This window comes from Manacus vitellinus, unplaced genomic scaffold, assembly GCF_001715985.3.
Source record: "Manacus vitellinus isolate BGI_N305 unplaced genomic scaffold, ASM171598v3 scaffold_0_pilon, whole genome shotgun sequence".
In the NCBI taxonomy this organism is placed as follows: Eukaryota; Metazoa; Chordata; class Aves; order Passeriformes; family Pipridae; genus Manacus; species Manacus vitellinus.
Genome location: NW_021938789.1, coordinates 18,750,759 through 18,767,361, shown reverse-complemented (window position 1 = coordinate 18,767,361; position 16,603 = coordinate 18,750,759). Strand labels below are relative to the sequence as shown.

Here is a 16,603-nt window from a genome sequence, read left to right as displayed (position 1 = left end):
TTTTTTTTTTGTCCTTAATAACACAGCAGTAGTTGAAATGTTTTCAGAAATAAAAGAACAAACTTACAGGGCAGAGTATTCTGGCAGCTTTTGTATCCTTCTGTGCACAAGACATATTGAAAGGCTTGTCATACATATTTAACTAGTTATTTTCAGCTTCTGATTAAAGTACATTTCTTCTGGATTTCTGAGGCTGCTTGAAGTTCAACCACAAACCCGCTGACATCAGTGCTGCCAACCCAGCCAACAGACTAGATTTTAAACTGTAGCTATTATGTTTGAAGCTCTGTCTTTGTGACTTGGTTTTTCAACCACATGTTCTTCAGACTGCGCATGAAGCCAAACTTGTGATACACATTCACAAGTGAGTTACGAAATGTAGTAACTATTTCTTGGCTAAACAGAAAACTTATTGGAGTGAATTTCAAAAAAAGTAGATAAACAATTTTCCTGGATCAGCTAGTCTTTGCTATGGGATTATAAACTGTTTACTACTGCTCATCTGTAAATTAAAATGGAACATGTCCTACAGGAAAATAATGTGATGTTTTCAGAGACTGTTCCATAAAAAGCATAAAGAAAAGAGTAAAGATGGGAGGGAATAATGAAAATTACATAACAGACTTATTCAACATGTTATTTGTATGCAGAACAGAGATACTGGGGTGTATCTTTAAATCTTCTAGTGGCAATTTACTTTTTCTTCTGTTTTCCTGGTAGTTTAACCAAACAAATAAATTCTGTATGTTAAGATTCCCATGTTAATTAAGAATATTCTCTCTGTCTTTCTCTAAGTTTGTGGTTCTGACTGTGTGTTTGAAAGCTGGATTAGAGACTTCATATTGGACTTTGGTAAGCAAATGTCTTTACCATATTCTCAAATATTTTGTAAAATGTGATGGACGAATAATTTTATAGTTTTCTTCATATTGATTACATTATGCCCTTTAGCAGTTTGTCAGCCCTCCCCAAAGTAGCAAACTAAACTGTGGTTCCTGTATGGAATGACAGAATATCCACATACAAAAAATAATGCTTCATATTGAAAATGAGGACACTGGGATAAAGCTTAATGTAATTCTTAAACCAGAAAAATCAAAGTACTCTGAACTTGTTGTAACTGAATTAAAATTGACTTAAAATACAGTAATATTGCTGCTGATAGTATAATTTTCCTTTAAGAAATAGCTAACTGAAGTAGTAGAGTTAAATTAATAAAAGGCATGGAAATTTCATCCAATATATCAAAATCATATTGCAAATACTAAGTAGCAAAGATGATAGTTTGTGTTACAATGTATCTGTGATTATCATTCTTATTTGTTTGTTGTTGTTTTTTTTTAACAGTTCAGCCATATAGCTATCTGGGGAAGCATAGCACTTTGGGTAGTGTTTTTTGGAATCTACTCTTCTTTGTGGCCAGTCATTCCTATGGCACCTGATATGTCAGGAGAGGTAAAAGTATATTTTAACTAATATCTAAATGTGTGAAAAAATTATTGTTTTAGTCTTTAGTACTGGCCTAATGTCTTCTGTATCCTTCTGCTAACTAGAGATGCATATGTCATTCCACCTTTTATACCTTCAATATGGTAGCAATGTTTATTTAAAATATAATGGATTTTTACTCTTGTGAAAATGGAGCTCAGCTAACAAGCTGTATGTGGTTTAATGAGGAAAAATAGACAGGTAAGCTCCTTTGCAGTTCTTGGGTAAGCTTTAATTTTCTAAAGAAAAGTCTTACCAAATCCAGAACACAGAATTACAGTGCTTATTTGTCTGAAGCATTTTTTTTATAATGAGGTGGCACAAGCAGTTCCCTGGTTAAGGCTGTTTTTTCATCTTCAATTTTAAAAATTTGCCAAGTATTTCAAACTGTAAAATGCCTCGAAAAATTTGAGGTGCCATAACATTACATGAGCTGCTTGTCATGCACACATTTCTTCTTCTATTGATGAGCTGCTTGGAATGCATTACTGTACTATATCTTTAACCTTTTGACAGTAATTACTGTTTTCTCTTTCATTTATTATCCCATTTGTTTAAACCTTCTCTGCATATTGCAAATTGGACTGATTCCATAAAAGGTGCTTATTTGCTGCCTGTACTGATCTAATTGGAACTGCAGTCCCAAATTCTTAATACCATTCAGTTCCAGAAACATCTGAAGTTTAATATTACATGTCTGCTTCTGGGCATGACCAATACTCCCTGAGCTGAGATGTTCAGTTTGCATTCTCAGTGTGCATTCTCAGAAACTGAGAATAACTGCTTGTTTCAGAAAGATATTCTTCTAATTGCTCTCAAAGCATATCAGCTAAATCAACTACACCAGTAAAAGAGTGAGTACCTTTAACTCCACCACCACTGTGATATAATTCAGCAATTTAAAAATTCATGCAGGATGAATGTAGATGTATCTCTCCCTTAATTGAAGGTAATTAAGACCCACAAATCCAACCTCCTGTATAAGCAATTACGGGAAAATGTAGTATGTAGGCATTTCTGTAACTACTACATTTTAATGGAAAGCACTTAAGTACTTGGATACGTAAGAAAAATAATTTGAAATTATACAATTTCTTTTTGTTTTTCCTCGTCTATTATAATCTCTTACCTATTTATATATGTAGATTTTGTACATTACCACATCACCTCCCCTACTCAAAATCAATTCTGTACATTATTCTAAATTAAAGTGATTGAGTGTATCATACTTCAGCATTTCATATACACTGTATTTTGTAGAAATAACAGAATGGGTTTGGAATTTGGTGGTTTTAGAGATTTTGTAAAAACTTTATGATGTTTTAAGACAGCGGAACTTCCATGGTGATAAGCACACCACGCTTATTCTGTTTTACAACAGGGCAGAAGGGCATGTTGTACTTGGTATGGCATAAGGATGGCTACTTCACTGTTGAAATAACAATACTTTACTAATTACATGTTCAAACTACAACGTTATTGTGAGAAAAATGTTTTTGAAGGGACTGTAATTCCTATGAACTTGGGAAAACAGTTTTTCATAAAGAGATGTAGCTGTCAACAAAAGTAACACTCTTGGAGTTTGAGTTCAACATTGTGCGAAAGTAGTCTGAGTTATGAAACTAAAATCATTCTTTGTTGTGATAAAACTTATCTCTACTTGAAATGGGTAGTTTTTTTTTTTAGTGTGTTTGCTTATGCATGTATGTGTATATAGTGGCTTTCAATGTGTGTACATGCATGAAGTTGTTTGAAGGGGAGTGTTGTTGGCTGAGGTTAGTTTTGTTTTCTTTCTAAGAATATAGTTAGATGTCTGTAACATCAGAAAAAGGTCTCCTAAACGTATTATAGAAGCTTATGTTAGAAGTTCTGGTCTAGCTTTTTTTGCTGCACTCTGTGTGGCTAAAAGTCCTGTTGATGCATACTGCAGCACAGATTGGAAGCAGGATTTTTGTATGCTCTCCTGGAACCCCCCTTACTGACTGGGTGGCCTCTGACAGGGCAGAATTTATTGAGTTTCTCTGAAGCAAGTCCAGGCCTTCTGTAAATATTCAAACTAAAAGATTCACGAATTTAACTGTGGAAAAGTTTGTGGTGTGACAGAAACAAATCCATATAGGCAAGTATGTATGTACTGCTTGTCTAATTTCTTCAAATGTGTGAATCAGACTTGAAAAATTCATCCAAGTACATTTGGCAAAAGTTAAATGAGTGTGTCAAAAGTTGACCTCTACTTCTTAGCTTTTAGTCCATTTTGTCTTGGTCTGATCTGATAAATTAAGCTGAAGGGGATCTTCAAGGGGTTTTTTTCCCCAAATGTGTTCATTAAAAATGCCCTCTTTTAATAAACTTCAGATTTATAAGGAGAGATAGATAGATATATGAATATAGTTATATAACTGTAGAAAGTCCTTAGAAAGTTTAAATGTATTCCCTTTCAGCTCCTTTGAGCTGGTAACAACAATTCCGTCTTAGTAGGTTTATAGTCTTTCCAATCAGTATTCTTGGCACAATACTCATCTAACCATTCAGTCTCAGCTAGATGATATGTCTCCTATAAACATCTTTTTCATGGCTTCTTTGAGATAGAAAAAACCTAACTAAACACTCTTTTAAGAATTCAGTCTAAAGTCTTCATATTAATGTCATGAAAATAATAAGATTCTTGCTGCTTATTCCTGGTTCAGTTCCAAGAAAGTAAAATTCTAATGCTATTGAAAGGGAGAGAAAAAGCATATGGAGGTGATGGAAAACTCATTCACTGGATGCAGAGGAATGTTTTCATCTAAATATTTTTAAACCCTTTCTTTTTTTAGCCATTCCTATAAAATACTAATTCAGCTCTGATAAATGTCTTTAAATGGAGAATACTACAAGGTAATGTCCCAAGAAAAAAAATAGAGTTGTAATAGAAGAAAAGTCAGTTCATGCTGCGAAAACACTGTTATGTTTGAGCACTGAAGTTAGCAGCCCAGAGTTAAAGCATAAGAATCGTTGGTTTGGGTTCATCTTTTAATATCAAAGCATCACCCAATCACTTATTGAACAAGGAAGTATGTCACATATTTTTGCAAGTTTTTCTGACTTTTTACACTAATTTTGTTTCCATCATTTTGTACATCATTCCAGTTGTACAAAAGGTCATTAAAGTTGGCTTTTACATACGTGTTGCTGTATGTTAGTAGTACAGAAGGAAAGATTGTAGAATGCTGTGCTCTAAAACAAAAGACAGTGAAATGAAAAATTATGACAATGCCAGCTTTTTTTTTCCATTGTCTAGGCCACTGTCCCCCTTTCCCCGGCATGTTCCTAATAGTATAAGAAAGTGTATTTTTCTTTCTCTCTCTTTTGCTCTGAATTTTCCCAAAACAAAAACAAAAAAGGACCCCTTGATCCAAAATGCCCTGTTGATCTGGACTGCTAAGGCATCAAGACCTTTGTCTTCTGGTCATTCAGGATTGCTAGTCCCACACTGGACCAAGTCATCCAACTGTACACTACTATTTCTCACAGTGTGGGAACTAGGTGGTTCTCCATGGTACAGTAATCCTAAGACCTATAAATAGTGGAAACTAGGTTGCCAAATAGATAGTGCATCAGAAGAGTTGAAAGTTGGCTTCTGACTCATATAAGTGAGGTATCCTGGCACAAGTGTTCTCCTGATACAAATAACTGGTAGTTCTATAGCCGATTATCTGTTAGAGATTGATAATCTGGGTTATAGCATCTGAAACATGTTTCTGTATTAAAATTCTGAAACCAATTACATCTTGTCAACCTTAAAGCAGTTTCTATTCCAGTTGTGGGGTTTTTTTCGTAAAAAAAGAGAGTTGTCCCAGGCGAAGAAAACTTCATTCATTTTCCCTGATTGATGATGTTCAGATGAAAACTGTCAGTTCACCGTTGTCTTTCAGCAGACACAGTCTAGAAGGAAAAATGGATGAAAACTATGAGAGAAGCAACAGCTTTATGAAGCAGAAGAAAATGGAAAAATAGGCTGTAAAATTGAAGGTTATGTGATAAAAAGGGGTGATAACCTAAGTAATTATGTAGTATCTGTGGCTAGATCAAGTGCTGTAGCAGATCAACTTCGAGTCTTTTAGTAGTCTGAAATAAGACCTAAATATTTTATCATTAATTAAGCTGAACTGATTAATTACTTTCATATTATTTTGTTTGAACTTTAGACTCATGTATTTAAAAACTACTCTTTTAGAGTGTATTTGAAGAATTAAGGACTATAATCTTCTAGTCTTAGGTCCTAAAAGACTAGGAATTCAAGTTTTATCTACTTATAGTAAAGTGTTAAAATACCTTTTCTACAAGGAGAATTTTGGTGGTAGTAGCAAAACATTATTTCTGTTGGGGGGAACAGGGATGCACAGTGTATGAGAAAGAAATACAGAAAATGTTTCAAAAGTTTTCATTGACTTTGTAATAACTTTTCAGCCTCTGTAACACAGTCTTTGTTACATTACAATCTGCATTACATTTGCAGTAATGTTTATTCACTCATTTTTTATCTGTCTAGTGTACTTGTACTGTGTAGTATGGAAGCATGTAAACAACCATCTTTACAGGTTAATTTTTCAATATTTTATCTCTAAAGATTGTGTTTTTAAATACAGATGCACAAGAAAGAAAGGGGGAAAATACCCAATATTCTTTGTAGATGTTTTGTGGCTAGATTTAACACCATATGTTTTGACCCCTTAAATTAAAAAGATGCATTTAATTTCAAAAAATGACATTAACAAATAGATAATTGAAATATACTTTCAATATTTTTTGACAATTTATAGTATTTTCTCAGTTTTAACCAGATGTAGTTTGCATAAATTTTTTAAAGTAAGTGCCAAGTCTCCTCATATTTGATGAGTTATTTGCTTTGTAGGTGTAAATTTTTTCTTTGAAACTCTTCAATACACAGAAAACTGTTCTATGATGGTGAACAAAATGCATTTTTAATCTGTGATTCAGTGAATTATGAGAAGTTTCCTTTTGTCCATGTTTTGTCATATTGTGCATTATGCATGCACAAATAAATGATGCTGTGATTAAATTGTTGTGGTTTTATATCTGTGTAGTCCTTTAGTCCTTTTGCAATAATTGCATAAACTAATGAAGTTTCTGTAACTTACATTATCTATTAAGAGCAGCATCCAATCATGTGTCAGTAGGCTGTAAAGCTGCTAGAATCTTACAGTAATGCTTCTATTCTTGCAGTTAAAAGGGCTGCTTTTAATGCCACTTAAAAAAAAGCAGACTGATTTTTAATATTATAAATGGTGTGGTTATCTCTTTTCTTGAAAAAATATGGTTGTTGTCTGAGTTGAAAACATGTAATTGAGGAGGGGTGAAAAACAAACCAACTTGTTTCACACTAGTAAAGCCCCTTGTTACTCTTATGTGTTCTGAATTGTTAGGCTTCTTTTTATGCACCTATCTGATTAATAAATTGCTTAGGATTATAATACTTACTTGAATAAGAAATATGACATTGAGATTAAAAGCAAAAGTTCAGTATCTGCAACTTTTTAATTTATTGTAGTACTGTAGATAATGCACTGTAAAGTTCTCCAGAGCACCATCTGTTTCTGCTCTGTCTGACCCAGGGGATCTATAAAACTACTGATGGAAATTGAAGTTAAGGAGCAAACATGTATTTTACAGAATTTTAGATCATTTGATTCAGGTTTGCAGAATCCTTGTGAAAAACAATAATATTCCTTGTTGGATGATTTAGCTGCACCATGTAGGAAAGATGTATTAGAATATACTATATTAACAGTATTAGTTTCTTAAATACTGCTTCTCTCTATATTATACCAAGTATCCTGCTTATATGAATTGTGCTTATTAAAATAATAGGTGTGCATCCTTTAATCCCTTTACTACATTTTCTTTTACACAAAAATACCAAACAACTTCTTTAAAATTTTCGTTGTCCATTCTCTAATGAACAGGTCTTCTGTAGTGAGATGTTTGTCTAAAGTCTGATCCAAAATGGGGAATTTGTTCTAGTCTAATGGAGAGCGAAGCCACTATTCAGGCTAGTATACAATCATAGAACGGTTGAGGCTGGAACAGATCTCTGAAGGTCATCTGGTCTAATGCTCCCAACGCTACACCAAGTTGGCCAGGACCATGTCCAGACAGCTTTTGAATATTGCCAAGGATGGAGATTCTACAACATTTCTGGACAACCTGTATCACTGTTAAGTCACCCTGGAAGTAAGAAAGTTTGTCTTGATGTTCAGATATGTGTTTCAGTTTGTACTCATTGCCTCTTGTGCTATGACAGGACATCACTGGAAATAGCCTGGTTGTGTCTTCCTTACACCCTCCATTCAGGCATCTTTCTCCATTGATAAGGTCCCCCTCAGCCTTCTCTAGGCTGTAGTCCCAAATATCTCGGGCTATCTCTTGTATGAGAGATGCTCCAGGCCCTTCATCATCTTTCAGGCCCTTCACGGGACTGTCTCCAGTATGTCCATGTTTCTTGTACTGAGGAGCCCAGAATTGGACACTTCTCTAGGTGTGACCCCATCAGTACTGAGCAGAAGGGACCTGCCTTGGTGTCTGCTGGCAGTACTTTGTGTAATGAACCCAAAGATACCATGCACCTTCTTTGTCACAAGGGCTCATTGCTGGCTCATATGCAACTTGGTGTCCATCAGGACCAAGTCCTTTTCTGCCAAGCTGCATTCCAGCTGGGTAGCCCTCAACATATACTGGTGCCTGGGCTTCTTCCTCCCAGTGTGCAGGACTTCGCATTTCTCCTTGTTCAATTGCATTGAGCCCATTTTTCCAGCCTGTTGAGGTTTCTCTTAATGGCAGCAGTGCACCCTCTAGTGCATCTGCTACTCCTCCCTCTTTTTGTGTCATTAGCAAACTTCCTGAGGGTACACTTTACCTCTCATCCAGATCTTTAATGAAGATGTTAAATGGAAGTGGACCCAGTATTGACCCCTGGGATACGCTTTTAATTACTCGCCTCCAGCTAGACTGCCACTGATCACCACACTCTGGTCATTCAGCTTGTTTTCCATGTACCTCACTGTCTCTTCATCCAGCCCATACATCAACAGCTTCTCTAGGAGGATCTTACGGCTTTTGTCCCACCAGCTGCAAAAGGTGCTGTTAATGGGTACTTGTCTCTTGCATTTTTAAAAACAGATGAGTGTTATTTTAATAACTTCTGCAGAATACAGCATAATAAATAAATAAATTTAAATGCTTGTATTTTTAAGAAAATTGCTATGGTGCTTTTCCTCAGTGTTAGCAGGGGGACTATAAATAACACTCCTAAAATTTGAAAAGTAATGATTCTCTGAGTTCTTCAACACAAGAGAATTACTGTGCCATGCTTTTAAGGGAACCTGACAGATAACTAAGTTGGCAATCTCTATTTCTAAAAATTGTCTTGTGTTCTATATGGTAAACAAATACCAAAGACTTTGAATTCTCACTTCATTATCACAAAACTTCTGGAAACTAATCATTCTTCAATGGCTAATACCTGGGGTAGCTATGTGGAGTTAGCCAGTAATTTATTTTTTTTTTCCCCTGTTGCACTGCTTGTTACCAATCTGGGTTAAAATATTATCCAGAATTCTGTGTCTTCATTTCAGGGGGAGTAATTGTTGCACTAAATTTTCAGCAAGGGACTATTGCTTATTTACAGTGCATGTTTGAAGTACAGTTTTCAAGAACGTTGAAATAATTCAACAGCAAAAACCTAAGGTCTTCTTTCGTAGTCAAAAATATTTCTCAAGCCCATTCTCAGCAAAAGGCCCCTATGGCATTATCCTACATATTTAGCACATTTTTGTCCCCTTTCAAGTTTTTTCCGAGCTTGTCTTGTACAGACCTGTGAGTCTTTACAAAACAACAATCAGTAATCTGTATATGTGTTCCCCTGTATACTTATGTGAACCTCTTGTTTAGTGAAATAAAATGTTTCAGTGTACATTTGTGGAGAATATTATTACTTCATAAAAATTCAGTGATTTATTGTTGGGTTTTAAGTGAATTCATATGATAACACATATCCATTTTAGTCATCTAGCCTCACCTGAGAGCCTAAAATTATGTTACCATTCTGATACTGGCATTTTTTTGCTATTTAATTATTTGTATTTAAAGTTCACTTTTAGTCTTTCACTTCAGGAATCCAAAACATGTATATAAGGGATTTTTCTTTTTCCATTTGATTCCCAATAGGTAGTTTCCATTTTGAGTCCTCAAACCTTCATGCTTTAATTGTACTTGGTCTAGTAGTAGATATTTGTTAGCCAGTCTACTGTTCCCAAATACACTTCAAAGATCCTTTTCCATATTCAGCAGTTACATTCTCATTCTCTGAGAGCACAGGTACAGCAGAAACAGCAGAGCTGATCTTTGAACTACCAAATTTACCTTTTGGCTTACAATAGTCTGTCTCGATAGTATTACCATTCTACCATTCTTTTTTATGGGTTAGTCTTTTCCTGGTATCATAATTCTTTCCATCAGCATATTATTGCCAATCACCTTTATAAACAAAAGTTATGGGGTGGGTTTTTTTGGTTCAAAATGTTATTAATCGAATTGAGCACAAATCCCTGGTGTAGTTATGCATACAACTCTACTTAAATGATATTTAACTGCCATCTTTCTCCATATAAGCTTTCTCTTCTGATGAGGAATGGTTCTGTTCTTTACAAATTCTAGTGAAATTCAGTGTTTTCTGTTCTCTTTCCTGTTACACCTATTACAGTGCAGACATCAACCAGCATAGTAGCAAACTCTGTAGAACTACCAGAACTCACCTTCTCACTGAGGCTTTGCATCTCCTTTGCCAGATACTCTTTCTTGTCATCTTTGAATCAACTCAAATAGGTTTCCCTGTGAGTCTTCTTTGACGCAAAAGAGGACAATCTAGCTTTTTCATTAGAAAGCTAGTGTTCTCTGATTACAAGCATGATTAAAAGTGTGATAAATATCAACTTGCCAGCACTTTCTAGCTTATCTAATTTCACATCCAGATGGCTAATTCTCTCTAATTTTCTAAAGGTTATTTTTCATATCTGTTAGTTCAAGCTGTAGTGCAGCCTTGTAAGCCAAACTTCTGCCAATGGAACCTTCTTCCATTCCTAATTCTAAGGGAAGCTTTCCTGTTTATGTGTCATTCTCCTCTCCAGCTTTTTTAGGAGATTTCCAGGTATTAAGGTTTATTGCGAAGCTTTTTTTTCTTTACTTTTTACTTGCTTTTTATTTTGAAAGCATTTCCATCACTGTATCTGTCTAAAGTCAATGGAGATAGCAACTGATAATTTTTCTGGCACCATGATTTATTGTTGGTCTGTTTGGTGGGGGTTTTTTCCCAAATATGAAACATCTTTTGAGGTAACTTAGACTTTCATAAAATGCAGGGAAGGCATTAAATACCTACGAACTTAATTCACAAAATGAAAATGTGCAACCACTCTAAGCTACTCACAAGAGCACATAATAAGGTGCAGTCTTGCATTTTGTATCTTTCTGGGCTCAAATGTGCTAATCTGATGATTCACAAACCTTAACTACCTCCCACAGTTAGATCTTTATCACCTGTGTTTTCTAAAGTATCAATTTATCCATCAGTTAAATACTAAAACATTCACCTCAAATGAATGTTTTCCAAAAGCCAGATTTCAATTTCTCTTGACTTTGCAACTTTTAGAGTAATGCGTTCTGCTGAAATGGTGATTGAACAGAGAATTGTGTCGTCTGCTGTTCGACTTCGTATGGAGTAATCATAATTTACTGGATCAGGAGAGATAATGTGCTGGCTTTTGCTCAGCCTGAGTGATTAAGGTCCTCTCTAGGAAAAGACAAGATGTGTATTCCAGTGAATACTTGGAATATTAAAATATTAATGAAAAAAAGTGATGGAACTAAGGACACAACTGTAGAAGAGAGACCTTAGTCTACAAGTACTTCTTGAAGCTTTAGGATTTATAGTACGTCTGTGTTTGTGAGCTTTTATATATGTTTATTATTTACTACATTATTTATTATTTCTGTTTATATAATTAAGATAATCATCTAATCATCATTCTGTGGGATACAACCCACTCTTCATACCTGCCTGCAGAGTGGAAATTGGTGATCTTGTAATGGAGTATTTATATCCACAGCTGAAGAAAATGAGAGGAGATAAGGAAAAAGCAAAGGCATGTTCCTTACTCTGTCCTTAGTCATTTTTCTTGTTCACAGGAGATTTGTTAAAGTAAGAATTTATAGATTCTGCCTGCAAATATCTGCAGTTATTTGCATCCTCACTATCTGATGCTCCCTTTGCTTCAGTACCTCTTACTATATGTTGCATACCAGTGAGACTTTGTATTTGCAGAAAATTGAGATATTCCCTTTTTAATATACCTAATAACCAGAGATCCTAATAGGGAGGAACTTAATTCTTTGGAATGCTGAGGAACATAGTTAATAGGAACTCAGATATGTTTTTTAAACTCTGAACAGCAAAGAAAGACTAGAGGCAATACAAGAACTCACTTTTAAGAACTTCACTGCACTGGCAGTTAATGCAGATCTCTTTTAATGTTACAACAGTAAGTGCTTTGGTATATATGAAGGCAAACGCATGAAGATAACTAAAACTAATGAAGTTATTTCTGTAGGTTGAGAAGGGAAACTTCTATTGGTTTGATGGTGTTGAGGAGGTATTATTTTAATAGCTCTGTAGTTTTTAGGAAGAAAATATGTACCTAGATGATACTGAAATCAATAAACTGAAAAGGGTAAGCTTTTCTGCAGCAAGAATTTTACCAGTTTCATCTTTCTCTCCTTATTTTTAGAAGGCTTTTAAAAATCTGAGCCAGCAGTTTTGGCAGATCATTTCAAAATGAAGAAAAAAGGAATGTTCTCTGTTCATTCTGACACGTAATTTCCTAATAGTACATCTTCATCAGTGCATTAAAAATGTTTTGCAGCCAGGATCTCTAATCTGCCACTAAGCTGCAAAAAGAAGTAGTTCTCAGCCCTTTTTCTTTTTTAAAAAATAAAAGCTTATATAAAAATCTGTATATTGCACTTAATAAACAATGTTAATTTATTTTAGAAAATCATAATACTCAGTATGAGCTACACATAGAACAAATTATTTATTCCCCCAGCAGGATTTGTAAGTCCTACAATAAATTGGGCTTCCCAGCTCTCATTTTGGATTACTTCTGAATTCCCCTGGGAGCCACTTTTGTGGCAGATTCCGTTTGGTTTCACAAGGCCTAAAGGGAGAAGACTTGGCATAGACCAGAAATCTCTCACATTAGGAACAATTTGTAAACCACAAACAGAGGCAGCCAGAGTCCGTCCCCAGAACAGGCTGCTCCTGTTAGTGCCATTGTCTGAAAAGGATTGGTTTGCCATTTCCCAGATGACCTGCCTATGTGTAGAGAGATGTGAAAAGTTAGAGACAAAAATGTTTTCTACAGAATGAGGGGGGAGCTTTCTTGTACAGAAAGGAAGGAAATACCTCTGTGGGATTTTATTTTTTCCCCTCTTCGTCCAAAAAATACAAAGAGGCCCTCTGTCTTTAATGCGAATGTCGGCTTTAAATCTTTTAGGTTTGGATTAACTCTGTAAAAGAAAAAAATCTGACAGGCTTTCAAATATGACGCAGAAAAACTTTTTTTTTTTACCTCAATTCATGTTGTTCATTTGTAAAGCCAAAGGCTGGATGGACTGAATAGCAGGCGCCAGTTGTTCCTTCATTCATAGTTAGCATTACAATGGTCAGAATTAACATCCTAAGACCTACATTATCACTTTTGCTGTTTCACCAGCAAACATTTAATACCGGGTGGCTAAACGCAAGGACAGCTCTTTGCTACGTTCTTATAAATTAAAAATCGTTATTAATAATAGGAAGGAAGAGTTGTAATTACTTCAAGTTGTATTTTTATGCTTTTTTTTCTTGTTTTTAAGGGAGATGTCTAATTGCGACTTAATTATAAAATGTCTTGACAAAATGTATTTGTGACAGACATTTCCTATTACCTTCTATTTTAGAAAATGAGTATTTCATGAAGTATGTCAAAGTCATGTTTTGCTTATAAAGTGACTGTGCTAATACATTTTCTCCACTAGTATATTTTCTCCACTTCCCGATACAAATTTTTTTTTCTCCACTGAAAATGTGAATTATTTTGTTTTGAACCTGCCACTGCTCAGTGTTTACACCTTACCTGTTGGCAGAAATAATTACTAGAATCTCAGGGCAATATCTGTGCCGTTTTGACATAGCCATGAAAAGTTTACCAAATTTTTGGTTTAAAATACAATTTAATGCTTTCCAAAGTATCAGTGTCAGTAGGAATTTGAATACAAAAACAAGATAAATATATGAGAATTAGGGTTTTTTCTGAAAATAATTCACTTCTGTTTTCACATATCTACCTATCAAGTATCATTCTAAAATGTTCACATATGCATGTTAAGAAATTAGACTTCAGCTGCTGCAAGCTACTCACATTTGTCTTCTAATAAAAACTAGTAAAATTTCAGCTTTTATATTTTAGTTACATCCTGAGGTTTAACCTTTGAAAGAAATTAGTCTCCAAGTAATAAAATAAAGGATTTAAAAGGATATTGTTGTGCAACATTGTTACTTTTAACCTCTGTACAATCTAATTACATTATAAAGGTATTTTTAATACTGACTGCAAAACAAATTTCCAGTAGTATGCTTCGTTAAGTATTTATCACAATCCTTGCATCCATAATATTATTATGTAGGCACTTGAGTGTGAGTTACAGGCGTAAATACCTTTTTTTCCTTTGCTGTGTATATGTTGTGATGTTTGGTTTGGCTTTTTAGTTTGTTTTAGTTTTTAGTATGTCTACAGACCAAGTTATGAACAAAAGAAATTCCTATGTATTATATAAAGCAGTGTATAAAAAAAATACACAACTAAAAATAATTATATGGTTTTCAAATAATTCACCATGTATTAATGTGTTAGATCTTCATTTAACGATATGTTGCATGCTCTTGTAATTACGTAAAGGGTTGTTTTCTTATTTCTCATTTTTAAGGAATCTGTTTAACAGGAGTCTGTGGCAGTGTGGTACAGCGAGTTCTGTGGGATATAACTTTAATCCATCTTATATTGCAGAATGATTGTAACAGTGTCCAGTACCCATTTGAAGGGTCAGAAACAGTTACATCCTGTTGGGGTCACTTGCAAATAGGAAATTGTGCTCATAATGTGTTGACAAAGTTTGAGGGGGGTGAATTTTTGATAAATCTGATTTTAATGGAAATGCCCATAATCAGCATAGTGGTATAGAGCAGCACTGTGGTGGAGTAGATTCCCCCATGCAAAGAGCTAAGCAGTGTATCTTTCTACCAGCTTATTAACATGAAATAGTGCTTACTATCTACTGGATTTCTGTTGCGACTCGGAATTTTAGAAAGGAGTTCAAGTTTTATTTCACATTAGACAGACTAGAACAGTTCATTTAAATTTGCTTTTGATAGCCTCAACAAAGTAATTGATATTTCTAAGATTTTTTTCCTAGTTCTTGTCATGACATCATCACATTTTGTGCATTTTTCGCTTCAGGCAGCGATGATGTTCAGCTCTGGAGTGTTTTGGATGGGACTTCTGTGTATACCTATGACAGCTTTACTTCTTGATATAGTATACAAAGTGTGAGTACAGAAATACTGAGGTTTACAGAAGAAAGTAGTGACCTTTAAATGTGTGTTCTAATTACTAATATAATAAAAAGAAATTAGGATCAATTCCGATGATTATATAAAATTGTTTTTCACATTTTTGTTTTTAAAAAAGTTTATTACAAATGTTATTACTGTTTTAAATGTTTCTATAATTGTACTTTCTTATTAATAAATATTTTTTGTGTTTAATTTGCAAGAACTGCTGATAAAATACCTTCTTTAGATTTGTTTTTTGATATTTCTTCCTGTAAAGCTTAGTTTTAAGTCTGGGAAAATGGATTTATAACTGACTATTTATGTAAATGTGCTTTCAAGAGAGTAAATCTGACAGTATTTACTTACATATATCCTTACAGAGTAAAGAGAGCTACTTACAAGACACTGGTAGATGAAGTTCAGGAGTTGGAAGCGAAGTCTGAGGATCCTGGGGCAGTTGTGCATGGCAAAAGGTGCTGTAAAAATCTGTAGAACGTTACCTTTAAAAAAAAAAACAGCTAAATATTTTAAGCCTTATACATATATCAAAGAGAAAAGGTTATTTTTCAAAATCCATACGGACAAAAGGCATCTGTAAAGGGGCTTCAGGTCTACTGAGCCTCATGCTTTTTCATAGGTTTTTACCAAAAGCTTTAACTGATGTGTTTCTTTGTAGCTGAGTGTTTAGTTTCTAGTTATTAGGTATAGAAACTTGAGGTACGATTTTAATTTCGTGCTAACACTTTTTACTGTGTTAGTAATTAATACAAAATGAGTTTAAACCTGTATTATTCACTAATATAGTCATAAATTGGGCATAAGCACAAAAGAAAAATTAAATTTTTATAAAACCTGCTTGGTAACATAGGGACAGACAACAAATCTGTCTAGGGTTTTCTGAAACTGAATATAATAACCTGGCTTTGTATGCTATGCCAGTCCAGAGCTAACTAATTTGACTAACCTATATGAGGTAAGAAATATTTTTAAGACTCCACAAGAATTCCCTTGTTACATCCTCCTTCATGGACCAAGCAGGTAATTTGAAAAGGGAGTAGGTAAAACTGAACAACTGGACATTTTCTGTGTGCAAACTCAGCATAAAGGTGTGCACTCACTAAAATACTCCAGACTTTTTAACCCTAGCTGAACTCGTAGCAAGCGCTTGTTGCTGAATGGAGTATGAGATGACAAAACTCCCCTCTCCCCCCCCTTCCAATTCATTAGTGCCATTTGGCTGAACTAGAGCTTTCTTTCCTTGTCTTCATTTTCATGAGTTTTGTGAAGTCTAAAAAAAAGCCAAAACTGCTGATACTTGATTTTCCTGTTCTTTCTTTCCTTTGGACTGCTGTTCTTTTAGTATCTTCATGGCAAAGGGCTTAGCCAAGGAGGCTTTTTTCCTACCAGAAA

At 34.6% G+C, this 16,603-nt stretch overlaps 1 protein-coding gene across 1 annotated transcript in view; it reads left to right on the top strand.

The window, feature by feature from the left end:
• ATP8A1 (ATPase phospholipid transporting 8A1) overlaps positions 1-16,603 on the top strand; it is a 104,750-nt gene that overhangs the window by 77,530 nt on the left and 10,617 nt on the right. Inside the window, exons 32-35 of the mRNA XM_018067287.1 lie at positions 796-852; positions 1,348-1,455; positions 15,099-15,187; positions 15,574-15,666. Of these exons, the coding sequence (XP_017922776.1) occupies positions 796-852; positions 1,348-1,455; positions 15,099-15,187; positions 15,574-15,666 (347 nt within the window). The remainder of the gene's footprint in view (positions 1-795; positions 853-1,347; positions 1,456-15,098; positions 15,188-15,573; positions 15,667-16,603) is intronic.